This window comes from Pelodiscus sinensis, chromosome 22 (assembly GCF_049634645.1).
Source record: "Pelodiscus sinensis isolate JC-2024 chromosome 22, ASM4963464v1, whole genome shotgun sequence".
In the NCBI taxonomy this organism is placed as follows: Eukaryota; Metazoa; Chordata; order Testudines; family Trionychidae; genus Pelodiscus; species Pelodiscus sinensis.
In genome coordinates, this window is record NC_134732.1 from 22,676,834 (window position 1) to 22,704,473 (window position 27,640).

The 27,640-nt window shown below is 44.0% G+C and overlaps 1 protein-coding gene across 11 annotated transcripts in view; it reads right to left on the reverse strand.

The window, feature by feature from the left end:
- Positions 1-1,532: 1,532 nt before the first annotated feature.
- Positions 1,533-27,640, reverse strand: part of CCDC187 (coiled-coil domain containing 187) — a 90,064-nt gene continuing 63,956 nt past the window's right edge. For 5 of the 11 annotated variants that reach the window (XM_075905558.1, XM_075905567.1, XM_075905559.1 and 2 more), the window contains exons 24-35: positions 27,213-27,388; positions 26,381-26,493; positions 24,882-24,959; positions 23,806-23,974; positions 21,470-21,597; positions 20,698-20,792; positions 19,008-19,093; positions 14,768-17,745; positions 13,936-14,265; positions 11,981-12,124; positions 10,603-10,728; positions 1,533-8,358 (exon numbers count right to left, since the gene is read on the reverse strand). In XM_075905558.1, coding sequence (XP_075761673.1) covers positions 8,203-8,358; positions 10,603-10,728; positions 11,981-12,124; positions 13,936-14,265; positions 14,768-17,745; positions 19,008-19,093; positions 20,698-20,792; positions 21,470-21,597; positions 23,806-23,974; positions 24,882-24,959; positions 26,381-26,493; positions 27,213-27,388 — 4,579 coding nt within the window. In that variant the 3' untranslated portion in view covers positions 1,533-8,202. The remainder of the gene's footprint in view (positions 8,359-10,602; positions 10,729-11,980; positions 12,125-13,935; positions 14,266-14,767; positions 17,746-19,007; positions 19,094-20,697; positions 20,793-21,469; positions 21,598-23,805; positions 23,975-24,881; positions 24,960-26,380; positions 26,494-27,212; positions 27,389-27,640) is intronic. The other 6 variants (XM_075905561.1, XM_075905560.1, XM_075905563.1 and 3 more) reach the window with 5 other exon arrangements.

Here is a 27,640-nt window from a genome sequence, read left to right on the forward strand (position 1 = left end):
TAGCGGCACTCCTAAGAGTATCAATTCAGGGCAACTTGCTTAGAAAGTGGGCTACTCTCAGCCCAAGAGTGGGGCACACCAAACTAGTCACAAAGAGCACTTCTAGGGTATGTCTGCATAGCACCCTTATTTCAAAATAGGTTATTTCAGAATTTTTTTCAGAAATAGCTTATTTTGGAATAGCATGTCTACGCTACAGGGAAGCCTCAAAATTAGTCTATGGCAGGCTTCCCTAATGTGGACATACTACCTCAATTTAGAGCCACAGGAGGCACTAGGGAGTAATTACTTTGAATGGCCCTGGGGTGAAGCTATTTCGAAATAGCTATTTCAAACTAGTAGTAGTGCGGATGCTCCACTACTGCTATTTCAGAATAAGCATTATTCCTCGTGGAATGAGGTTTACAGATTTTGAAATAAGCTGTACTTTATTTTGAATATATTGCGAAATAACGGAATTGCTGTGTAGGCATTTGGATTGTTCTTTCGGAATAACAACCATTATCCCAAAATAATGCTGCTGTGTAGACGTACCCCAAGTGAGTGAGAGTAACTCAAAGAAACACCTTCCAATGTGGGAGTCATCCCCAAACTGGAGAGTGACACCCCAAAACAACCAAATGAGGAGAGAGCATCTAAAATGAGAACAGGATATTCTCTCTGAAAACAGAGGGTTGCTGCTCCACGAATTGTCCCCTGCCAAAAAACTGCATCTTGTATCCTCAAATGAAGCTGAGAAATGAAGGAAAGCTCCAAGTATATGAAGTGGAGTCTGCTACTCCAAAATAAGCCACGTTTCTCCTTTCCACTCGTGTGACTCAGAAGCACTGTAAAATGTTGCATGGAAACACACACACAGCCAAAACTTGCATTGTAAAACAGGTGCTGCTTTAAAAATATCTCGAAATCAATCTTCTTATACTTCTGTGACTGAAAAAATTCCTCCAAACACATATGTTAAAATGGGGCAGAATTCCCCATTTCCAAATAGGATCTGCCCTGTGATGTAATTTATGGTGGCTCCCCACGATTGACTCTGAGCTATTCAGTGGCCCGGAAAAGCTTGACAATAAGCATTCCAGACACTTTCCCTTCTCTGATATTCTCCCATCACATATTCTTTTACTCTTTCAGCATATCTTTCCCCTGGGGACTTAGTATGAGTGGGGAAGGTCCTAGGGCTGCCTACACCAGTCCACCCCTGTACTAGCAGAATTTTTCAGGGCATGTTCTGCCCCCCCTTGAAACTGCCCCCCACCTTATACCACCAGAGGAGTGTAAATGGGGTCATAGTTATGAACCCCACAGTGGCTGGACTAGTGCATCCATTGGTAATGATGACGAAGAAATTTTTTTGGACATTTTAAAACCTAACTTTGTCTTTCAAGAAAATTATTGACTGTATAAGTAAGTAACAAGAGATATTGTCATGGATGTGCAGGAGAATGAACAAACACCAGAAATATTTCTATGGTTTATTTTTTAAAATATGCATTTATTATAAAAATAATTTTATTAACTTCATGACATTTTTTTCCTGGCTCATGGAAAAGAACAGTTTAAAATTGTGGCTGTTGAGGATCTGGGATCAATCCTGTTAAGAACCATATTTTAAACTGTAGAACTCAGCAAGAGAGAGAAACAAATGGAACGATGGTATTGTAAAGTTCTGTCAACACGTAGGCCATGATAAAAAGGCTGAACAGAACTCCCCAAGTTCTAAAGAGGACCTTTGAAATATCGTCCTTTTAAATTCAGATTGATTATGAGCCAGTAATGCATTTCTAACACCTTCTGTAGTGGGAACAAACATACCAAAGCCTCCTTTCATTTGTAGCGACAAGATTAAGGATTTTCATTACATTACCAAAGAGAGAGTGTTCCCCAGAGGAAGAGTTCAAAAGACTGTAAGAACTCTCATAGATTCAAATAAAGAATAAAGTCACCCAAAACACAATTAATTCTTGCTTTTGCTTTTTACAGCCTCACCTATAAACACTACAAGATAAAATGGTAAACATATGCAGCCAGTTGCTTATTTCAATTACACCAGTGTAAATTCAGAAGATGGTACCTACTTCCATGATAATTCACTCTGCATTTACACTGATGTAAACACTCTCAAAAAGTCTATTGCAGGGATTAAAACCTTACGAATACATAACACAACGCAACCAAATAATGCTGATCTGAGAATGAGACCACATGAACAGATTCTGCTGATTTTATTTATACTGAGTAGCAATTACACTAATCATGAATGTTTAGTAGAGTTGGGTTGTCTGTTTGCATTCACCAAACCAAAAGCATTCAGACAGATACCCGTTGACTGAATACTTGGGTCAGGGAATGTACTTTCACTGCTGCAAAAAAGTGAAGCAAAATGGACCAGATGAAAGAAGAGGGAATAATGTGGCTGAAAATGTATGTCTCTGCAAGTTGTGCAGATGCTGGAAAACGATGGATAGGACTGACTCTGCAGTAAAACGATCTTTTCTGCAGCTTGCTCCAGAAGCCTGAGGGCTTGTCTACACGGGGAAACTGACTGGCAGAATTGTAGTGGTATAATTATAATGGTGTAACTCCTCATGTGGACACACTATTCTAGAATAAAGTGATGTTTACTTCAGAACAGTGTCCAAACGGGGGCAGGGCAATACCTGAAGAGGTATAATTTTACCTCTGTGGTGTAGCTGATCAATTTCCCTGGATAGCCAAGCCTAGGGCTACGTCTACACAGCACCCTAAACTCAAAATAAGATATGCAATTTGCATAGTGCAAATTGCGTATCTTACTTCAAATCTATTTTGAAATAGCTTATTGTGAAATTTGGCACATGTACACAGTGCCAAATTTTCAAAATGATGCACTATTTCGAGCCATTCCTTATCCCTCGTCCAATAATGAAATAGCGTACCTGTTATTTTGAAAAATATTTTGAAATAATGGGCAGCTTGTGTAGACACAGGGCTTGTGACTCAGTCCAATCACAAATTCTTTGTGGCAAAATGCAGGACAATGTAGCACTTTAAAGACTAACAGGATGGTTTATTAGATGATGAGCTTTCGTGGGCCAGACCCACTTCCTCAGATCAAAAGAAATTCTTTGTGATATGAAGAAATTCTTTGTGCATATTTGCAACTGTTTTTTACATGATTATTATTATTTGCTATTTAAATGCCTCAGCGCCCTACTCCTCGACCAGGGCCCCATTGTACCAGGTGCTGTACAAATAGAATAAAGATAGTCCCTTCCTCCAAAGAGCTTACAATCTAAGTATAAAACAGGAGACAACATATGGATACAGGTGGACCAATGAGGAGTACAGGAAACAATAAGACTATATTGATCAGCATAGTAGGCAGAAGTCTCAGTATACCAGCTGCCTAACTCTTGTCCATTTTTGTCTAGGCTTTATTTAATTTTTTTGATTTTTTATGATTTTTTACAAAGGAGAATGTAAGGAAAGATTTAAAGGAAGTTAGTTTTTCAGATATTTACAAGGAGTTTCTCTCTAGCATGAGGGACAGCATAGGAGAAAGCATTAAGGTGGACAGTGGAGAATGGCATTATGGACTGATTGGAGGTTAAACATTATTCAACACTGAAGTTTCACCATCACTTGAACAGAAATGACTAAAAGTTCTGGGATTTCAAATACTTTTTTGCAACTTGTTAGATCTAATTTTGACAACAAACTTCCGTAAAGCCCTTTTTGCTACATAATAGTCATTTTTAGATGTTGCACTATAAATATCCAGCAGCCAAATTCAGGGGTAATATAAATGCTGGTATCACCCCTTGATTTATCCTCCACTCGCCTGTTAATTGTTTTACCTGTTACTCACCTCTTTCCCACCCCTTAACAGTCTAGATTCTTTTACACCTGCTCATCAGAGAATTGTAACTTATGCCATTCTTTGTCATCTTTTAATTTGATCCAAAAATTTTATGTCTCTATTTTTATTGTATACCCAATGCAACAAAATGAGAATGTTTCAATAGGGGAGTCTTAATAAATCAAAGAATTCAAAATCTCATAGTTACTGCTAATGAGGAATTTGAACTAGGCAATGTTCAAGATATTTTAGAGTGCATTGTGTTCAGAAGAAGAATTGTTAAACGCATGAGACTGAAAGAGATGGATTACAGGAAAATTAAATGTAGGGTTTAACTGAGAAATAATCATTTTCTATGAAAGATAATGACTTCTCTTGAGGCTAGTATCAAGATTTATTGACCCAGGAGGTTAATATTGATCAAAACCAAGGCAAGCAAAATATTAGACCTTGAAATAGAGTAATCTTGATATTGAAGTCTTACCACTGCCTGAACAGGTCAATATATCTGGGTGCCAAAGTCTAAGGCTTTGTACACATAATGGTGAAGGATATTAAACATGTCTGACATGTTCTGTGTATAAACTTTTTATTCCCATCAAGCAGCAGTTACTTTATAGCTTTGTCCTTCTTCTATATATAGCCATGCTGAAAAGGTTCAGGCATCACTTAGGTTCCTGATTGCTGCCTTAATGGTCATCTCTCTCAAGTGAAACATACAGCCCTGTACTCTGAATACTCTCAAATAAACCACACCCTTGAGGCACTCATTCAATATATACATTATACTCAGAAAGAGTTCTTTATTACTAGCATCCATAACCAGAATGCTGTTGGTAATGCTGGTACTAAATAATAAGAAAATAAACTTTGAGAAACCTCTGGTGCTTCAACATTCAGATGTGTTACTGTATCCAACAACCCATCTGTAAGCCCAAGGCAGGGGCAAACGTTGAGTTCATAACCCATCTAGCTGACTGGGACAGAGTGCTGAAAGATGGAGTTTGAGCTAGCACTCTGGTCACTATTAGCACCAATTAGGTTCTCCCTGAGACAGCCTACCTGGTCAGGGATGTGCCTGAGTATGAGGCTAGACTGGGGTTAGGAAGTTAAAGAGTGAATTAGCCTATTAATAAGCAAGTAGTTTAAAAAGAGCACAGGAAGGAAGTGCTTGGGGAGGAAGGGAAGGAAGTAGCCAACGAGCACTGGCTAGGGCAAAGGGAGAGTTCTCTAACTGGCAGAAGGATAGAATGATTCTGTGACATTGTAAATAAAATTGCTGAATGGAGCTCCAACCTTGGTGTTGGAACAAAGAGCTAAATTATCATGAGGATAAAAATAGGAAAGTTAACTTCCCCAACAAGCTAGAGGGCATGTAACAGTGCACCCTGGGTGGGTCACTGGCCTCAGGGAGTAAACCTGGGAATTCAAAGCATGAGCCTATCTCAGTTAAAAGATCCAGTACTGAAAGCTAAGGGTATACCCACCCTACAGAGTTTTGTCGGAAAAACGGCTGTTTTTCCCACAAAACGTTAGTTATGTCCACACTGCAATCACACAGGGGTTTTATGGGGTTGGTAATCCTCTTTCAACGAGGAAGAAGCCTTTTTCCGAAAGAGCTCTTTCAGAAAAAGGCGTGTGTGGACGGGGAAGAGGGAGTTCTTTCGAAAGAAGAGGAAAGAGGAAAAAGCACAGGTGCCCTGGTGGCAACTCCGTCCCTAGTAATCACAGCTGAAATGTGAGATAGCTGTGGGCAGATTGCTTTCTCGATGCGCTTTTGTGTGTGGACGCTCTCTTTCGGAAGAAGTTTTTTGGGAAGATCTCTTCCAAAAAAAAAAGGTTCTTCCGAAAGAAGCCTGCAGTCTACACATAGCTTCAGGCTGTAGCAGGCGCTGCCACTTCTATCCGAGGTCCAGCTGTCACTAGCTAAGGAACAGAGCGTCATACTGAAAGGAGTCTGGGTTACCATCACATTTATTTTGCCATTACCTCGCTTCTAGGCTGCCTCAGTCTGACAGGGATCCTTTTCCCTCAACCAGAGGTACAAAATGGGATTCAAAATGTATCCGCTCCCTTATGCCTCGTGAAATGAGGTTTACAGGAGCAGTCGGCAAAGGTGTTCCCTGTCAATCAATCCACGTCTTGACTGCCGCGCTGTGCCGATGATCCCCGCTTCATTGACTATGTCGGGTAGCCTATTTTACATGCCTCTGTCGGCAGAGGCATGTAGTCTAGACATACCCGTACTGTCTACCGTAGCATTACATTGGAGAAGAGTGGCATGTTGCTTAGCCTTGTTTGGAGTCAGTGCAATCCACACAGTGGGGTGAACACCTGGGCGTGGGCAGTTTTAACGGTGGTACCCTCAGAAGGAGAATTTAAGCACAAGAAAGTCCAGCTAGCTACTTAGCTGGTATAATTTGACATCTCTGCTGACATCAGTGCAACATTGCTGATTTACACTGGCTAAGGATCTGACCTAAAATGTGTGTGGCTGTGGTAGTGCCTCTACTTGTGCCACATGCTAATTTCACTACAACTATCTGAATAATTGAATAGCTTTTAATATTGCAGCTGAATGTCAGAATTGCCTGTGCCACTATTTGCTTCACTTAGGGCCAGAATCTGCAAAGACTTTCACACGTGTTTGACTATAAAATGGGGCCAGTTCCATTGAGGGCAAAAGGCTTATAGTCTGTACAAAAGCTTCAGAGGGGTAGCTGAGTTGTCTGTAACAGGAAAGTTTTTCCTATAATCTGTACTGTTAGACATGCACAAATCTCTGCCTACATGTGTAAGCTCTTTTCATTTCAGGTGTGTACAATTCCTAGCACAATGGGACTTTCATCTCTTATTGCTGCCCCTGGGCACTACTGTGATAGAAATGGGTAACTAGTAAAATAATATACTGTAAATATATGAACATGTGGTCTTCAATCCATTCAAGTGTTTGATGAAAATAGTTAAAAAAGACAAAGTTTTATTTAAGTTGTTCTGAAGCCTAACAAATCAGCATGAAAACTGTAATATGAAGTATTTATATTTAAAAATACAAACCCAAAATACATTTGCATTACATCTTGTCCATTAATAGCAAATCTTAAATAGTATACCTTAAATACAAACAGTTGTATATAATTTATATTAAATTAATCATCTTGATTCCCTGAATATGATTTGAATAAATCAACTGGATTAATTATTTAATTCATCCATTATAAACAGTTTCTGTATATTGGTATTAAATAAAACACCAATTAACAAATCATTTGCAAACAAATCAGACCCCTACTCTCCACTGGCCAATGTTTGCTTAAAACAGTAACAAAATTATTGGTCTTCACTGAAATAAAAAAAAATACAATTACAGGACAAATAAAGAAACATTATCTGGATCAAGACATTCTAATTGTCCTCATTTTCTTCTTCAGTTTCCCAATTTTGTTTATTGAAATGCAAGTTGTATGTGCTCAGCACACTTTCTTTTTAGGGGGATTATAATAATTCAAGCAAATTTACACATGCTAAATGCAGACTAAAGACCTAATTATATTCGTAGGTATACATCATTCCTAAAATTGGGATACCATTAGGAAGCATCTCATTTAAAGTGCATCGCAGTGTACATGACATTGGTATGTGTCTTATTTACATAAGATCACAGATACTAAAGCAGATATACTTGCTTGGTCACTTGCCAACCGCGCTATGTTCTTGCTCCAGTGCAATTTTGCTTTCCCCAATTTAATCTTAAACACCTCAAGAAATTGGGGGGTTTAGCACAACCAGCAGAGGGGACAGCATGGTTCTAAGGCACATGAGCAGTAGGGCTGACACACGAGTGCAGAGAGCAGGGACCGTGGTTCTAAATGTGAATGAAATCTGTTCCACCTGTGAAAATCATGAGTCATGAGGCAGACCTTGGAGGAGCATAGGGAGATTTAAATCCTCTCCCACAATCCAGGGTCAGTGTGAACCGCTGCGGGTAAGCCCCATCTGTAGCTGCTGTTACTGCTACTCCAGTCTCCATGCCTCTCTGTACAGGTTTGTAGTCATGGGATCTGCCTAGCAACAGATGAGGTGGCCCTTTCCTTGATCTTTTGAAACAGCATATATACAGGTTGCCCTGAGACCTCTCCTGCAGTGCATAAGGGAGGTGTGGCTATTTTTTCATTCCAAGTCAACTGTTTGTACCCTTTTTACTGTGAACATACGCATATAACTTAGCCAGAAGATGCTGGTGTTCGGATGCATGGTTCAGAAGGAAAATTCTTAAGCATATGTTTATGGAAGGGAGCCATTATCTTGAAACTTGCTGAGCTAAACACCTCCACTGCTACGGACTCTAAGGGAAACTTCCTCTAATCACAAGTTCGTTGGAGAGAGATCTTTTTAAGAACTCCTATTGTATCAAGGACCAAGCTGTCAAAAATGTCTTCGGTGACTCTCCTCTTGACAGTTAATTCATCCTCAGCATAATCAGTCCACTGGCCTTCTTCCTTATGGAGCTCCTGAATCTAAAAATATAGCACAGACATGACGTTTACAGCAAGAAACAGGGCTTGATCTTGAAAGGTGCTGAACAGTTGGTTCCCTATTCAGAAAAGCACCTTCGCACTAGGGATGTAAGCGACTAGTCGACTTGACTAGTCACTTCCGCCACCTTGCAGCCTCTATCAGGGTATGTCTACACTGCCACCCTAGTTCCAACTCCTCCTGCAATGAGGAGTAACGGTAATTCGAATTAGGAGCTTTAATTCCAGCTACCTAGTCTGTGCTGCGTGTAGCCACGGGCAGGGAGTTCGAACTACGGGGCATTTAAAAATGGCGGCACCCGGGAACATGCAAATAAAGGCCGGGATATTTAAATCCTGGGCTTCATTTGCAAGTTTGAATGCCTACATTAGCCACCCTAGTTAGAACTAGAGTGGCAGTGTAGACATACTCAGAGACAGGCAGCAAGGGGGCAGAGCAGGAGCTGGTGCGGGGGGGGTCAGCTTAAAAGTCAGTTCCCCCCAGCGCCATCTCTGTAGGGGCGGGAAGCAGGAGCGCAGCTGGGAACTGGGGGTGCGTCCACCTTTGAAATGCAGCAAGCGCTCTGCTACATTTCAAAAGTAGAAGTGCCACGGGAGCAGGGGGCAAGCAAGGGACTCAAGCAGTCCCCCTCTGGCCCTGCGCTCCCTGCTTTTTATATGTACAAGAGCCGTCCCAGAGGGGACTCTTGTACATTTCAAAAGCAAAGCGTGTGCAAGGAGCACGGGGCCAGCAGGGGACTCAAGCAATCTCAAGCAGTCTTGTACATTTCAAAAGCAGGGAGCACGGGACCAGCAGCAGTCCACCGCTGGCCCCGTGCTCCCTGCAATGCTTCCACCTTTGAAGTGTAGCAAGAGCCGCTAGGGTTCTTGCTACATTTCAAAGGCAGAGGTGCCCTTAACAACTAATTGCATCGACTATTCGATTGCATCGACTATTCGATTACAAATTACATCATAGAATCATAGAATACTAGGACTGGAAGGGACCTCGAGAGTCATCGACTCCAGTCCCCCGCCCTCGTGGCAGGACCAAGTACTGTCTAGACCATCCCTGATAGACATTTACCTAACCTGCTCTTAAATATCTCCAGAGATGGGGATTCCACAACCTCCCTGGGCAATTTATTCCAGTGTTTGACTACCCTGACAGTTAGGAACTTTTTCCTAATGTCCAACCTAAACCTCCCTTGCTGCAGTTTAAGCCCATTGCTTCTTGTTCTGTCCTCAGAGGCCAAGATGAACAAGCTTTCTCCCTCCTCCTTATGACACCCTTTTAGATATCTGAAAACTGCTATCATGTCCCGCCTCAATCTTTTCTAAACTAAACAAACCCAAATCCTTCAGCCTTCCCTCATAGGTCATGTTCTCTAGACCTTTAATCATTCTCGTTGCTCTTCTCTGGACCCTCTCCAATTTCTCCACATCTTTCTTGAAATGCGGTGCCCAGAACTGGACACAGTACTCCAGCTGAGGCCTAACCAGCGCAGAGTAGAGAGGAAGAATGACTTCTCGTGTCTTGCTCACAACACTCAGGTTAATGCAGCCCAGAATCATGTTTGCTTTCTTTGCAACAGCATCACACTGCTGACTCATATTCAGCTTGTGGTCCACTATAACCCCTAGATCCCTTTCTGCCGTAGTCCTTCCCAGACAGTCGCTTCCCATTCTGTATGTATGAAACTCATTGTTCCTTCCTAAGTGGAGCACTTTGCATTTGTCTTTATTAAACTTCATCCTATTTACCTCAGACCATTTCTTCAATTTGTTCAGGTCATTTTGAATTATGGCCCTATCCTCCAGATTAGTCGCAACCCCTCCCAGCTTGGTATCATTTCTCTGTGTCATTAGCAATTCCTCTGTGTCACATGCTTCAAGTTAAACATCTGTTTCAATTCTTTGCTGGTGCAAGGCCTGGCTGCTCAGCACCTTGCAGGACTGAGCCATGTGAGCAGACTGAGTTCATTTCCATCTGAATGAAAAGCTAATTCAAGGCCAAAACCCTGGAATTTTTGAGAACTGCTATTCCCATTGAAAACAACCACTCGACCAGGCACTTAGATCAATCACCTGAGCCTCAGTGTTTTGCCAATGCTGGATTATTGTTTTAAATATAAAGATAGCAGAGTCATACCACTCAATAAGTTATTGTAACTAAATATAGAAAAGCGTCAGTAAGGATTGCAAATGTAATATATACACAATACAGCCCATCTCCATTACGCTTACCAGAATCAGATCTACTCGGTCCCTTTTACAGTTTCCATACTTAGTCATTTTAAAGAGCTTCTTCTTCATCTCCAAGCTGTTTTTTTCCAAGTTCATTATCTTAACAATTTCTCCCTGAATAAATGACTTTAAAATAATAATAATAAAGCTGACCTGTGATGCTGTGGATATAAGATTTGACACTGATTTGGAAGTTGCAAATGAGCGATGTGGATTTAATCTATGAAATCCAGATTCAAAATCTGGAAATGTCCCCAGGTTAGTGGATATGATATGGGATGGCTTAAGGTCATCCTTACAGAAAAATACACTTTCAAAATGAGAATACTTAAAAAGAGTGGTTTCCAATCTTTTTGATACTGGGGACCAGTAAACCCATTCACAAGCTTTTGGAGGACCGGTAACATGTATTTGCATATTTGCATATTCATTAAGTAAATGATGAATATGCAAATAAATTGTTTCTGGTCCTCCCAAAGCCCCCAGTGCCAACAGGAGCGGGCCTGGTCGACTGCCTTGGGTGGTCTCCCAACCCCAACCCCAAGGTATCTACTTCACCCGTGTTTGGAACCGGTAAGGTTAGGAGGTCCCTCTCAGGCCTGCCAGGTGACTCGGCTCCTATGGGCCCTGGAGGTGGGGTGAGTAGTCCTGTGTCCTCTCCCCCAGTCGCGCCTGCGTTCAGGGGTGAAACCGCGGGCCGCATCCTGCCCCGGGGCATGTCGCTGGCCCTACCTGTCTGGCAAGTTATTCCCTCCCTCCCTCCCCTCCCGGCCCCAATCCCAGTCGCTTTATCGGCTGGCGCCAGCTCCCCCAGCTGCATCTGGCGCCAGGCATTCTGCATCGGTGTGCATGGCGCCCGGCCTTCTCCCTGGGTCCTAGCACCCGCCGGATATAGCCCCGCCACCCGGGAGTATGCCTGGCAGAGACGCTGCCACGGTGGGCTCTCTCCCAAGTATCATGCACAAAAAATTTTCTGAGGACCGGTATTTTTTTTCTAAGGACCCGTACTGGGCTGCGGACCACAATTTGGGAAACGCTGCTTTAAGAGGTACACCTCAGATTTTCAAAACTAAGAGATTGAGAGGCCCAATTCCCATTTCCTTTACCACAAAAACTCCTCCAGACAGTAGAAAATGTGCCTGCAGCTTAATTATATAAATAATCAAATCGCTTTGGAAGTCTATGTGCTATGGGAATTTTTGGATTAGCTGCCTACCTTATTCTATTTTTATGCATACGTTTCAGATCAACCCCCTCCTATCATCACTTGTTTTAAGTGTCATGCCACCACCTTCCTTGCCTGACTGTCGTACGTTCCCTCACCACTTCACTCATCACACACTCAGAGTTTCATTATGGTGCATGTTCCACGATGTACCTTAACCTCACTGACATCGGTTTTTGTTCGGATGTGTCTGGAACAGCGAGGACCCACGTTTTCTTGGAGCCATGGAAGAGGATTTGGATTTGCTGTGCCCTGACATTCTGCGTGTAGCAGCTCGCGAGTTAAATCAAATATAACCTGGAGCAAAGAAGAAACATAACAGCAAAATAAACTGAATCTGCCCCTGCTAGTTTTCCAAAAGTTAATTTAGGGCTGGGAAAGAGGGCCAGACTGACAGCCTTGGAGTCTCCAGACTCAATGAAAGATTGCCACACCCAGTCTGGATTTCTGACATCTCTAAAGTGGGTATGGTTATGCCACCCTCTGGTGGCCAATAATCTATAGAATAAATGAACCCTAATACTAATCTCTAGCAGCCCAGCACTATCTGAGCACCTACTTATGCTTGGTTTAGTTTGGTTTGGTGAAAGGAAGGTGTTGAGACCTACCCAGAATATGTCAAATGAGCACCAGTTTAATTGTAAGTGGAAAGGAAAGGCAGCATTGTGAGATACAGGAGATGTACGATAAAAAGACGAAATTTGATTGGATGAACAACAGTAACCCCACTTTTAGGGAAGTAAGTAACACAAACAGCAATATGCAACAAAGTGCTAATTACCCCAAATGGAGCAAACAAAAGTTTTGAAAGGGCAGAACGAGACAACAAAAATCTAACGTCAGCAATTGTCAGGTGAGTGGAGGAATACTAAAATACCGAAACAGGGTATATAAGATTGGATGGAACAGACCAAGAACGGACGGGTTGCGAATCCAAAAAGCTAGGTCTGATCAACCAGGGCTCCCTCCCCGGCGCTGAATCTCACTGCCGCACATAATCTCCGAAAGGGGAACAACACCGGTCATAAGTTGCAATAAAAATCCAAAAAAGGAGACACATAAAGAAAAGAATATCTCCTGAATTTAAACAATGCTTCTATCTTTCTTAATGTAAGTATTATATATTTGATAACTCCACAAATTGTTTAAAGGTAAATCTGGAGGATATATCTGTAGGAGGAGATATTATTTCTTGTTTTTTAACTCTACTGTTTTTCTACTTTTTATTTGTATATTACACTGTTTTAAAAGAATCAAAGATAATGAATTGATTTAAATGGAAAATTAATTATAAAGTAAATAGAAAAATAAAAATCTTTGTTTGATCCTAACAAGAAGTATTCCTCTGTCTGTAGTTTCAAATCCTTTTAAGAACCAAAACCCAGTTACCAAAAGGTTTCGATGAATGGTTTAGTTATTGTTGCTCTTTTGTATGTAATAGTGAACAGAAAGGATCGGAAAAACAGGTTGATTTTGTATACATCCCAACAGACAAACAAAATAATTGTCTCAGATTAGTGTAATCTCTATTTTATTTCACAATATCTTAATAGAAATAATGTTTTAACTCTTCATTTTTCTGTACCTATTTTGATCTCTCTTTGGCTATGTCTACACTGAACGCTTATTTCAAAATAGCAGAGTGCGCATCTACACAGCAAGCCTATTTCAAAACAATTTTGAAATAACGGGCTTCTTATTCCGACTTCTATAATCCTCATTTCACAAGGAGTAAGGGAAGTCAAAGGAAGAGTGTTCTTCCTTCGACTTTTGGCACTGTCTCCACAGCAGGAAGTCGAATTAAGCTACTTCAACTTCAACTATGCAATTAACGTATCTGAAGTTGCGTATCTTAACTCGATTTTAGCCGGCAGCTTAGACATACCCTTTGTGTGCACTAAATATTGTGGCATCTTTGTTAAACCTGATCAAAATTCCACATCTCTTGGAGGGTAATAAAAAGAGTTCTGATTACACTGGGGATGAAGACTCGTTCTCTGATGATGAGAGCAGGTACACTTAGATTGAAATTAGGCACTCCTTGAAATGAAATTTTCATTTTAAAATAATCTGGGAAAAGTAAACTGCAGTTAATGCTTTAAAAGTACCTGGCTGTAAATCCTCTTGCTTTCTCCTTCCAGATCGTCATCTGAGATGTCATTGCATTCAAAATCTTTTGGCACATGGATCCTGCTAGAATGTGAACAAATAGTTTGAGGAGTCCATAGTTTATCTACTGCATAGGCAGACAGTATCTTAACATGTGAACTATTAGGTGGTACCACCAAAGGAACTTCCATTGTTTTCTTCCAAGGAGCTGAATGCCAGTGATCTGATCTGTATTGAATTTGCCTTTGAGTTTTCATCTCTTTGGCATGCCGGATGGAATTTAGCGGATCAGAATCTTCAGAGCTTCCAAAAACACCAGCATCAAGGAGCTGAAAAGAAAAGAAAAGAAAAGAAAGAGACATTTACATTTCTACATAAAAGCTAAGAACCAGATTCCAGTATTACTGACTCTGAAGCAAATGTACATTAATGCTGCACAAAAGTTTTAACTGTAACTGTCTGACTCCATGCACAACCTAACACCCACACACGTGCTGGCCGCAGGAGTACTTTGCACGTGATGGAGTTACTCTACGATGGGTCAGGATGAGCATGGCCTATGCAAGAATCACAGTGAGATTGTCCGCTGATCTTTAATTGCCTCTCTGGAATGCCCCTCCCCTCCAGAACACTGCCTAGAGGCTGAAAGGGAGCAGACTCCGGATTCCCTTGCACAAAGAATTTGGCCCTAACTATTGGACTCTTGACATTATGTAACTTACTGATGGCAAAAAACAACGGGACAAGCAAAAGCCCTGTCCAGTTACCCAACTGCAAGAGCAAGGCCTAAATAGATACATCTAAAAAAAACCCTCCTGAATTTCTACTTACTGACAAGGTGCCTTGAGGCAACTCAGAAGATTCTCGAACCATCGCATCTGCTTTAGCTCCTTGTTTCCTTTTAATTTTTTTATATTCTTTAACTGAATCATCTACAACTTTAGAAACAATGTTTTCTGCTACGGTTTGTGCTGCGTGGGGTCCAGGAATGCCAAGTGTGTCCAGGTCACACAGTAAGACATCAAAAACTGCAGCAGATTGCGCTGATAAGTTAGTGCTGAGGTTAGTGCCTCTTTTTTTGAGGCTTTTGACGTGATTTTGCAGCTCTCTTTCAAAGGCACGCTTATATTTATGTTCAGTCGTGTCAGAAAATGCAGTTAAAGTGCCACACTGGAGGTTTTTGGTGAGTTTGCTTGAGATACCATCAGCTCGTTTACCTCTTTCTTGATCTTTCAACAAGCAGCTAATATATTTGCTCTTGTTTACTTCTTCTGTGTTACTGTCCTCATTTCTCATTGGAAGCACATCTACAATTGACTTTTGCTTTACAAGGGTCCACCCTCTTGTTTCTTTATCTGGTTCTAGATGTACTAAGTGAACTTCACAAGGGAATTCATTGGACATATACTGATCTTCTGGTGGCATGGGCATGTGTGATCTAAACTTGCTTTCTTCCATTGCTGAACCTCTTATGCTGTCTGTATCTTTGGATCTCTGCTCTCTATATTCTGGTCCCTGCTGGTTATCATCTGTACATTTGTAGTCCCCTCTGGATGCTCCATCATCAGAAAATGAATCTTCATCCCCAGTGTAACCAGAACTTTTGTCATTACCCTCCAAAAGATGTGAAATTTGATCCGGTTTGACAAAGATGCCACAATATTTAGTGCACTCAAAGTATTTTACTCCTCCATAAGTTCCATCATGATCGCCTTCCGGTTTGTCAAGTGCCACGCCAGCCCAATAACCTTCATCAAAATGGGTACATCCCTTGAACAGCAGGGTACCTGGCTGGATGTGCTTCACTAATACTCTGTCTCCAACTTCAAATGCTAATAAAGGGTCATCATTGTCTTCCCAAGCTTTGGATAGAGTTAAGAAGGGCTTGCTTCGTTCCTTTACATGTCCTAGCTTTGTAATGGCTTGACCTGAAGAAATGGGAATTGACACACCGAGCGAGACTAGAGGCTGTAATGTTGTCTCATTTCCTGCTGTCACGTGTTCAGATAAGTCCTTCTTTCTGCCTGAAATAACATCTTCACCCCAACAGCATCCAGAGACAGTTCCATCCTGAGCTGAAGAAACATTCAACAGCTCTGGAGACGGCGAGGGCAGTTCTTCAGGCACAGGGCTGTGCCATACTGAGAGTGTCTCGTCCATGTGACCTGACACGACTTCTTTCCGAGAATGGTGTGAATCGCTCATCTCTGAGAATGTCATTTGTTCTGGTGGAGAAGGGAAGTCTTCCGTGCCGAAGCTAGTGTCACCACTTTTTACCCCCCATCCCTCTTCGGGGGAGGTGGGAAGGTCCTCGCTGGACAATGAGAAATCATTTTTATTAGACCATGGCAAGTCGGCACTTCCGTAGGACAGCACATCATCAACAGGAGTCAGTATTTCTGACAAGGCATCGTTATCAATTGGAGGCAGAACCTCATCACTGATAAAGATCATATCATCTGCACTCTCAGCAGGGCAGCACTTTGCTTGTGACAGCTGTTTTTTGGAGGAGATAGAACTAAGTGGCACCATCTCAGACTTCTTGGAGGTTTGGCCTCCCGTTGCCGCGTTATTTTGATTTGGGGCAGCTGCCCTTTGCAAGGTTCGATTGTCACATGAACTGGCTTGAGCTTCTGTAGGAGCCTCTTCAGAACTGGTGGGCATTGATAAGTGTGGAGAAGCAATTTCGTTTCGTTTGTTGGATATGTGTCCTTCAGTTAAAGGTTCTGCATGATTAGTTTTAGCTTCTTCTAAACCTGACACGTCTCTGGAGCCCAACGAAGAGTCTACAGAAAACAATGGCATTTGATCGTTTGTCATGGACGTTGTAGGTGGAAGCAATGTACAGTTATTGATCTGCTCAGGAACAACAGCTAGATGCTTCAGGGAACTTTCAGCTGGCAACCACATAAACGCTACTTTATGCGGCCCAACGGATACTTTGAAACTTTCACCCTCCTCTTCCGCTTGGCTAGTTTCAGAAACAGAATTTTGTTGTCCAAAGGGCTCCTCGGTACAAAAGTCATAATGATACGATAAGGAGCTAGTTGATGAATCTGCATCCTGCTCAGATTTTCCCGGAGAGGGGATCTTGTTTACGCTGCAGTTTTCTGAGCAAGGCGGTAATGCTGAAGCTTCCACGTATGACTTACGTCTTCCATCGGCAGGGCTATCAAACCGTAAGGAAAATGGTTCTTCTCTCCCTAAGGCGATTAGTGTTGGCTTTTGGCTGTTTGAGGCAGTGACAGAATGTGATTCATAAGCACGCTCATATTCTGAAACATCTCCAAGGCGTTTTTCAGAGCCATGACAGAGCGATGAGGCCTCACGATTGCAATCATCACGGGGCACTTGTTCATCACATACATCACTGGATAATAACTCATTTCCATCACTTACTGCTCTCTGTGCCTTTGTCAAAGGGTTAGGAAACACATCATCATCATCACCACCACCAGACAGTTCTTGCTGGATGGTAAACTCCTCAGGGATGCTGTTATCGATGGCCTCCGCTTCTAATTCAGAGGCTGAAACGGAGCTTTCTGAGAGACTGATCCGAACCGCAGACACTCTGTGAAATTCAGGGAGGGAATGGTAGGAGTTTACGCTCTCACATCGCGGAGATGAGTCATGTGATTCAGGGGATGCTGGTCCCTCTGAACATGCTTCCAAAGCAGGCTCGTCATCAGGGAGATCCTCCAGCTGATTGCTCTCGAATTTAATCAACTGATTGTCCTCAGCAGGATTTTTGTCACATGGGGCAAATACTATCACTTCTACTTCTTCTTCTTCTTCAGTGACTGGAACATCTGCCAAAATCAGCCATCATTACCATCATGTCATTTTATTTTAAATGATTACTGTCGAGTAATTGGGCCTTCAAATCTTGCGATCCTTTACTGCTCGGACCTTTGTTCCCTGACTTCAAACGCTCTCAGCCTGGGAGTGTCTGTGGGGAGCCAGCTGCAGGACTGGGGACCTGTTCTTTTTTTGAATTTTATTCTGTTGTTTGCAAGTATCTTTTAAAACTCACAAACAATATTTCTCACCCCCCACTATTGACTTTTTCCATCTGGCAAATACAATTTTTTGTGTGTAATGTATATGTTGTAATTTCCTGTTCAAGCTACACCTACTAGTCACAGTTGTATTTTTCATTTCCAAGTCAATAACACTCACTGTGCAGTCAAGGTATGCACTATTTTGAATATCACATTGTACATAAATTTAACATAGGCCAGATAACACTGAAGAGCGAAATAATATAACGAGTGAGCAAATACAATAACCTCCAGCATGATGAATCTGAAGGATTTAAATCCACGACATTCACCACCAAATCACTGACTCCTAGGCTGTGTCTACACTGGGCCACTTAATCCGGAAAATCAGCCGCTTTTCCGGAATAAGCTGTGAGCTGTCTACACTGACCGGAGTGCTGGATTGCTGTGTGGACGCTTGCATTGTTATTTGGGAGTAACGGCTGCTATTCCGAAATAACGCTGCTGTGCAGACGCACCCAGAGAGACAGAGGCACAGCAAGCTTGGAAGGGCCTGAAAAAAGACCAAGGTAGGATGAAATTCATGGAGACAGCAAAACTTAGCTGCTCACCGCAAAGTCCCTGCCTAGACTGAAACCCAAAGGAGAGGAAGGATCTAGGGTCTCTTCTGGTCCATTTGATCAGCTGGTGTGGAAACTCCCTGACACAAGGGGAAGAAGAACCATTGCGTTTAGAGCTAGACCTCCAGGGGGAAAGCCCAGGGAGGCACCCCTGCAGAAGAATAGAAGGACATCCCTGCAGAGCCTGGGAAGGGGTGAAGAGTTCACAAATGAGTGAACCTGGTTAGCAGCAAAGAGTTCTGTTTATCTGAGTCTGGAAGGGCCGAGGCCGAAGATGACTTGACTGGAAGGATGAGCCTGGTCATGCAAGATCTGGAGCCACTGTTGAGAGGGAGGAGAGTCTGGTATCCCCACATCCAGCCATAAGGGGGCGCACCAGCCCTGAGCCAACTCTCCTACCATAGTACACTAACCCACAGACTTTATGGCAAAAAATCGTTTGTTTCTTACCGTGCAGTGGAAGGATTTTAGACATCCGGAGGTGTTTTACACCCATGTAAGTGATGTCTGATTCTTGTCTGGAGTCCACATTTGTCCTGAAAATACAGTCACATGCTCACTGGATTTAAAGCATCCTTCCACTGAGTTTAGGAAGAATTTGGTATCCATTAGCATTTAAATCTTGTTTTCAGGTGATGTTAATGAATGCTGGTGTAATATTAAATATCCCAGTCATTGTCTATGCACAATAAATAAATGCTCTGTTAAAGACAAAATGGTATTTCTTATTCTTTAACTGTGTTCTCGGACACTGATTCAAAGTCTTTGCAAGTCAATGGGAATCTTTCTACTGACTTGAGAGGGTTTTGGATCAGCTCTTAGCAGTAATGTCTTACACTAATTAACTGGAAGTCAATGCACATTTTTGCTTCTATGAAGGTTACTTTATCAGACCCATAAAATTATTCTGCATAAACAAACTGTCAGTTTCGATGGGAAGAGTTAATGCTTTCAGTATCCCGACCCATTATGGTGCATTATATATGATCTTCAGACACGTGTGCTATAAGCATAAATTAGGGCCAAATGCTCCCTTGGTTGCATGGCTCTATGGCTCCTAACAGCTTCACTGGGATTTCCATACTGGCATCCAAGTGCAGGACTTGGCCCTTACATCCAAGTTTGTTAACCTGGAAGAACAATTCACTCTGGTTGCTCAGCTGTAATTTCATATCCTATTCCAGTCTGTTGCTTTGAGTTTACTGTGATTCAACTGCTCTGGAAATCAAGGTTGACCTGAGCAGTCACTCAGGATGCGTCTACACTGCACCTGCAGAGTGAAATAAGCGACGCAATTTGAGCTATGCAAATTGCATAGCTTATTTCAAGTCAATTTCAAAATAGCTTATTTTGAAATTTGGCGCTGACTACACAGCACTTATTTCGAAACAACCCGCTATTCCGAAACATCTCTTACTCCCAGTGGAATGAGGTTTGCAGGGACGTCGGAACAGCGAGCTCATTATATTTTGAAATAACAGGCGTGTTTAAAAGACTCGGAATAGCTATGTCGGGATATCCCAAGATAGCGCTGCAGTGTGGACGTAGCCTCAGTGACCAAGGGGTCCCCCCTGGAGCTACACAATAGATGGCTGCACCCACGGCCGGCCCAGAACATTTTGGCACCTGAGGCGGGGAGCTCAACTGACTCCCCCTCGCTTGGGCCAAAACTTTGAAAGGTCTCAATTCTGCCTCCTTCCTGTTCTACTCCTCGCATGGCACTGCTCTGCTACCTACACATGCACCAGCAGCAGACACAATTTTCTATACTCTGGGTTGTAGTGGCTCCCTTCCACAGTTTGGCACCTGGGGCGGCCGCCTCAGTTCGCCTCATGGTAGGGCCAACCCGGACTGCACCCCTCCCCCCCCCAGCCCAAAGAACGGCACTGGAGCTGTTCTGTGCTTTTCCCTTGGGGTGAGGGGAAAAGGCTGGTGGATCCCTGCAGAGCTCCATGACACACAAGGTGAGCAGACCCCTGTGCAGGGTCCCCATATTCTGTTTCCCCCTTTCTGCAGTAAAACCAGCCACTGGCATTGCATCAGGGCTCTCTGAGGCCCTCCCAAGTTGGGGCAGGGGTCGATCCTTTGGGAGTGACACGGAATACGCAGCAGAAGTCCGTGCTCTCAGGGGTTAAGGTACCTCTGCTCCTCCGACCGCCTTCCTTTTCCTGTCTGTGCTTCCACTGCTGAGGTTCCATCAGAAATCGACCTTAATCCTCTGTCGCCATCGTTAGCCTGCAAGGGCCCCAGGTCAGAGACAAAGGAAGTAGGAGTCACATTGAGTATGTCGGAGAAATAGAGAATAGATATGGAGAGCTGCCACAGTAAGCCAACCTATCCGATTTAAGGGTGTGGGCGGTGGGTGAAGGCCCAGCTGGGGAAGGCAAGCCCAGCACCGCCCCTTCCTCTCGTGGCCCCGCCCCTTCCTCTCGCGGCCCCGCCCCTTCCTCTCGCGGCCCCGCCCCTTTAGCAACCTTCCCTCTGTGGAGCTAAACCCACCCAATCCCAGCCCAATCCTTCCTGGCCACTTGGAGGCATGGGGCTGCCATACCGTGACCCCAGCCTCAGCTTTTCCGGGCAGCCAGGGAGCCGGGCTGCTGAGCTGCGACTCCCAGTCTTTCCAGGCCCCTGGGGAACTGGGCTTCCGTGCCATGGTCCCAGCCTTCCCCGGCGACTGGAGAGTGTAAATAGTTTTGGGAAGGCAATGCCTTCCCTCGTCTGCATTACCTGCCACCCACATTTAAGAGCCATGCGTTAACATACTGCAACAAAGGACCAGCACAAAGAGTTGGCTTTTATGCCAACCTCGAGTCCATGCTGTCATGCTGGCCGATTGGGAGGATTTATTTGGTTGCATGTTTATCGGTGGAAAAGCCATTTTCAAAACATAAATACCAGCCTAGCCCACACACCTCATATGGCCTGCACCAGCCTTCCTCTTCCCCCGCAGTCTCCTGACTTCCTCCTTGCTCCTCATGCACCTTTTCCATTGTCAGAGAATCACTGTCTAATGCTTCCACTGAGGCTGAGGTAGCATGACCTGCAATGCACAGATAATGGGACTCCGAAGGAAGAATAAAAGGCCCTGTGTTCTATCGCAGCGGCACCATGCTAGCTCTACCCAGGGGAATATAAAATGCCAGATGTTTAGTTCTGCTTTTTTGTCCATTGCAAGCAAGGATATTTGACTGCCCCAAGAACTGTGCCAGCCAAACTGTGTCTTCTATTCACTCATCTGGTGACATGGTTTTACCCATGAAAGCTCATAATTCTCTCTATATTTTTCGTTTGTCTCTAAGGTGCCACAGGACTCCTCGTTGTTTTTAAAGTTAAAAACGACGAGTGACTCTTTGGCACCTAAGGCTGTGTCCAGACTTAGGGGTTTTTTCGGGAAAAGTAGCCTTTTTCCGAAAAAACTTCACCTGCGTCTAGACTGCAGCTGCGTTTTCGAAATTAAATCGAAAGAACGCGGCTTTTCTTTTGACGGCGGTAAACCTCATTTCACGAGGAAGAACGCCTTCTTTCGAAAATGCTTCTTTCGAAAGAAGGCGTTCTTGAATGTAAATAGGGCTTCTTCGAAAGAGAGCATCCAGACTCACTGGGTGCTTTCTTTCGAAAAAGCGGCTTGCTCTTTCGAAAGTTCTGCGTGCAGTCTAGACGCTCTCTTTCGAAAGAGGCTTGCAGTCTAGACATAGCCTTAGAGAATAACAAACATGTATATAGGATCAAGAGCCTTCGTGGGCAAAACCCACTTCCTCAGATGAGCTGGAGAGGAATAACAGAGACCCAGAATTTATAACAGTTAACCAATGGCAAACCATATGCATTGACCTCCTAGGTTATGAAGCAGAGCTGAGTTGCTGACTAGGAACACCAAAGAGGACAAAACACCAATGCTACGTCTACACTGCCCTCTCTTGCATAAGAAAAAATGCAAATGAGGCGAAGCAGTGAATATTGCAGTGCCTCATTTGCATACTTAATGAGTCATCATTTTTGTGCAAGGGGCTTTTGTGCAAAAAGGACCTATGATGGCTCCTTTTTTCACAGAAAACCCCTCTTGTTCAAGAGCCGTTCTTCCTGGAAAAAAAGGGCAGAACGGCTCCTTTTTGCGCAAAAGTCCCTTGCGCAAAATGGCGGCTCATGAAGTATGCAAATAAGGAGCAGTGATATTCACGGTTTTTCCTCATTTGCATATTGTCTTGCGCAAGAGAGGGCAGTGTAGACATAGCCTAAATGTGAAATCCTGGCCCCATCAAAATCAATGGAAAAACTCCCGTTAACGGAACTTACTTAAAATGTGACTACCCACATGCTCAGAGTTAGGCGTGTACTTAAGTCCCTTGTTGAAATGAAGCTTATATTAGGCCTATGTAATCGGGATCATTGCTATAAAAAACAATGACACAAATGAACTCAACGTCCCCCATTATGGGATTTGGGTGAATTTGATGCAGGGCTGGCGACAGACTTCACAATGTGGGATGGGCTTGGCTTGGCGTCCCCTGGAAGGGGTGGGGCCTCGAGGAAGGAGGCGGGGTTGAGGCAGCCAGCCCTCAGCACCTCCTGGACCGTGACACATGTGGCTCTGGCTGCTGCTGCCGTGGTAGCAGCAGTGGCATCCTGGAGCTGTGGGACCTGATTTTATTGCCGGGCCCTAAGGTCACTGCCCTTTCTGCTCCTTCTTCATCGGCAGCCCTGATTTGAGGCAGTAAAGATTCTCTATTAGTAACAATGATAGAAATGAGAACGGATGTGCCCATATAAATAGTTACAATACAGAGATTCTGCATACTCAGAACTATATAAATGATATAACTGTCTCATATATAAAAAGCCAGTTTTATTTGTTAAAAGTTCAACTGGGAGCAAGAAATATGAACTGAAGATAAAACCTGGAAACAAAAATAACTCCAGTATGTCCTGTCAAAGTCTATCTTCAGCTGATCTATATTCTTTTAAGATGCAGACCCTTAAATTACGTTGAAAATATCTCAAAAGAAAGTAAATTGTTAATGACACAATCAGAATAAGTTATGCTTTTATTCTGAGAAAGCAGCATAATCATCTCTCATAATAACCATTAGACAGCTCTCCAACATCTTGCCGAAAGCTGATTTATACATTTGGTAGAGTGAGCAAGACACTTAGGTAATAAATGAGAAGACTGTCTCTCTTTCTGTCTATATTAAAGTTTGATTGAAGTGCCTGAAACAGATTGGACGTAATAGCATTAAATATGATTTACCGGTTCCTTGAAGAATATTTTCTAGTCGAGCAAGGCTCAAGCTACACCAAGAGGAAAGTATCCCCAAAGCTTTCGTCGTAAACTCACTGTCATGGGTATTAATGTCCTCATTGTCTTTAAGGGCTAGAGCTTGGTTTGAACCAAACTTCTTTTCCTCCTGATCGGATTCCTAGAATGCAAATGTTCAAAGGTCAAGATGGTATCGTAAGCGGAGGTGGGGGTAGGGGTACGCTACAGACTTGTATCAGTGTAACGACTTTGCTCAGGCGTGTGAAAAATCCTCCTCGCCCCTGGTGGAGTCGGCGTTTTGTCGACAGGAGGGATTCTCCTGCTGCTCTAGCCACTGCCTCTCGTGGAGGTGGATTAACCACGCCGAGGTCAGAAGCTCTCCCCTCCGAGTAGCAGCTTCACCCAAGCACCACGGCGATGCAGCTGTTGTGCAGTCCGGGAAGACAAGCCCCGTCTCTCTGCCATTGGGAGACTGGGCACCAAGCCGGTAAGGCCGCAGCTACATTGTGCAGGAAATCCCACAGCCCCGAGTCTCAGAGCCTGGATCAATGGACGTGGGCTCGTGAGGCTCAGGCGGGAAGGCCCTAACTAGCGGTGCCGACATTCCTGCTCAGGCTGGTGCCCAGACTCAGAAACTCTCCTCCCTTGCCAGGTTACGGAGCACCAGGTCCAGCCCCAGGGAGAACGTCTGCACTGCTGTTTTCAGTCCCATCGCCAGGCCTGCCAACAGGAGGGGGAGCAAAGGAGGCAACTCTCTTGGGGCTCGGTGATTCAAAAGGGCCCAGGCTCCGGGCCGCTCTTACTGCGGCAGCCAGAACCCCTGGCCCTTTAAATCGCCGCTGGAGACCCACGCAGCGCGCTCCGAGTCTTGCTGAAGGACTGGTGGGGGGAGGGTAGCTCCCAACCTTGCCCCTTCCAGGGGTACAGAGCCAGCTCCCTTACCTTGTTCGAGGCCCCAGCCAGTTTGTTGGCCCCTCTGCCCAGAGCCCACGCCCCACAAGCCCGAAGGCATTGACTCAGGCGCTCAGCCCGGGCAGCGTGAGTTTTTCTTTGCCTTGTAGACATACCCTCAGAGTAGGTCCACACGGCGCCTCAGAGCGTTTCTGCTGGTCCTGATAGACAGACTCGTGCGAGCGCCGCTCGTGCTAGCGTGCCAGAAATAACGGTAAGGCTGGTAGCTTAGGCTAGTTCCCAGGGGGTTGGCTTGGGTGGCTGGCCAGAACCATTGCCCAGGTAGCAATGCCCACACTTCTCTTTTTAGCACAGCAGCTCCCACAGAACTAGTGTGAATGTGTCTACACGGACACGGACGCTTGCTCCCGATACCCTTAAGGGCCAGAGAGTGGCCAGGCCTGCACAGAAACAATAGGAGGAAGAATCCCCCGCCCACCCATTCCCAGACACTCACTCCTGTGCAGCCTTCCTGCATTTCTGCTGGAGGTGAGAGGTGGGGATAACAATTTGCTGGTATGGGCATGTTTACAGCCCTTGGGAGCAAGGCAGGGGAAGGGAAGGTTGCTGCTTAGGCACACAATAGTTAAGCCCCGAATGAATAAAATACAGGCCAAGGGAACTACATTTCCAACCAGTTACCCTTAGCACTTATCTTCTGCTAGGTTATAAGAGTGCCTGCTTGTAAAGCCATTCAAGATCTCAAAGAGTAAAATTCACCCTTGTGCTAAGGGAAGGGCAACTAAAATGATTAAGGGTTCGGAATGGGTCCCGTATGAGGCGAGATTAAAGAGACTGGGACTTTTCAGCTTGGAAAAGAGGAGACTAAGGGGGGATATGATCGAGGTCTATAAAATCATGAGTGGTGTGGAGAAAGTGAATAAGGAAAAGTTATTTACTTGTTCCCATAATATAAGAACTAGGGGCCACCTAATGAAACTAATGGGCAGCAGGTTTAAAACAAATAAAAGGAAGTTCTTCTTCACACAGCGCATAGTCAATCTGTGGAACTCCTTGCCTGAGGAGGTGGGGAAGGCTAGCACTATAACAGGGTTTAACAGAGAACTAGATATCCATTTATGGACGTAACCTCCATGAACGTATTACCCAGTATGGGGAAGGAATGGTGTCCCCAGCCTCTGTTTGTCAGAGGGTGGAGATGGATGGCAGGAGAGAGATCGCTTGATCACTACCTGTTTGATTCACTCCCTCTGGGACACCTGGCATTGGCCACTGTCGAGTACGGGGCTGGATAGACATTTGTTCTGACCCAGTATGGCCGTTCTTATGTTCTTATGACCAGGGGCAGATGAGAGTGCCGCGGGGCCCAGGGCAGCACCGCGGGGCCCCAGGCAGCGAAATTTTGCGGGGCCCCTCCTTTGACACAACGCATGCACCGTGGCACCACAGCGCATGCGCGGGGCCTCGGGAAGCGCGGGGCCCGAGGCAGCCACCCCGCTCGCCCTGCCCTAAATCCGCCGCTGCTTATGACTAGTATGAAGTCAAAGAACCACCTCATCCCTGTTTGGACTCACACATGGGCCTTAGGGTACAATTAGTGCAGTGGCCATGAAGAGATAAGTGGACACAGGATGTCAAAGAAAGGTGTGCTTACAAGAAATTCATGGTGTTTATCTTCCGTGGGAACAGGGGTGAGTGCAGCTTCATCCGCTTCAGCTGAATTTGGGTGTTCTGAATGTAAGAGACCTGAGCACTGATCATTCATCTCTGAAAGACATGACGTTCTTAAAGTTATAACGGTGTATTGTTATGCCTGAGTAAGTTAACTTAACTTTGGCTTTTTGTTAAATTCAACACAAATTTTTCTTGTTTTACCCAAGTGTATTTAAATAAACTTTTTAAAAAGATTGTGTCCCAAATATTCCTTCTCTGAATAAAAATCACCCCAACAGAAGTAGCAAGAAACTAACACTAATACTTACTATTCAAGCTTTAACTATCTAACCACACCACTATTTTTTACACCCATCCTATCCATTTCATTAATTTACTCATGCACCAATCTACTAAGCTGTCCTTCTTTTTTAGGGATTTAACAAAAGTACCTCTGTTATTGTTAACCAGGAAACGAGACTCGCGAATGGACTGTTTACAGCATGAGCTGGTTTTTAGCTAGGATTTGTTCTGTTAAGAAAAGGATCCATGAATATTGTCAACCGTCAAAAGAGTCCATAGTGCACAGTAAGTGCATGTAAAAAAATATTGATCAAATTTTCCCATGGGAGATACCATGAAATTTTCAGCCTGGTGAAACAATGATGATTTACAGCAACTATTAATTGTCCCCTTTTAAAACATCATTTAAACTGCTGCAGGGAGGGGTTTCAGCTCTGAGCGTCTGCCATGTTTGCTCGTTTTCACTAAGTGGTCATGAATATGCCACTCAGTCAAGATAGCTCTGGCATGGAAGCTCTTGTACTGGATACCTGTGTGTTCAGAGTTTTCTTCCATCACAAGTGGGCCCATACGTTGATCCCTGGAATCATATGGTTCCTTGGCCATTGTTCCAAACACCGCAGGGTCTTGTACACCTAACCATTGCTTCCACTTCTCTCCCTGTTGCCTGCATTGCAGCGATGTTTTCTCGTTCTCGGTAGGAAAGCTGTAAACAATTAGACGAGTACTTAATGATTTCAGGTTGGTTCATGGTTGCCAATTAATCATGACAAACCAGAGGCAGTCAATAAAGATACGTATCAAAGGCTGCGGCAAGTCCTTCTCAGAGGCTGAAGGATGCTTACGTGGGTATGTTTGTGAAAAGAGCAGCAGAATATTGAAGTCAGTAATGCTCCTGGCATGGAGCGTTTGCTTTTCCATTCCAAATGCAGTTAGCAAAGAAATGGCATTTTGTCTT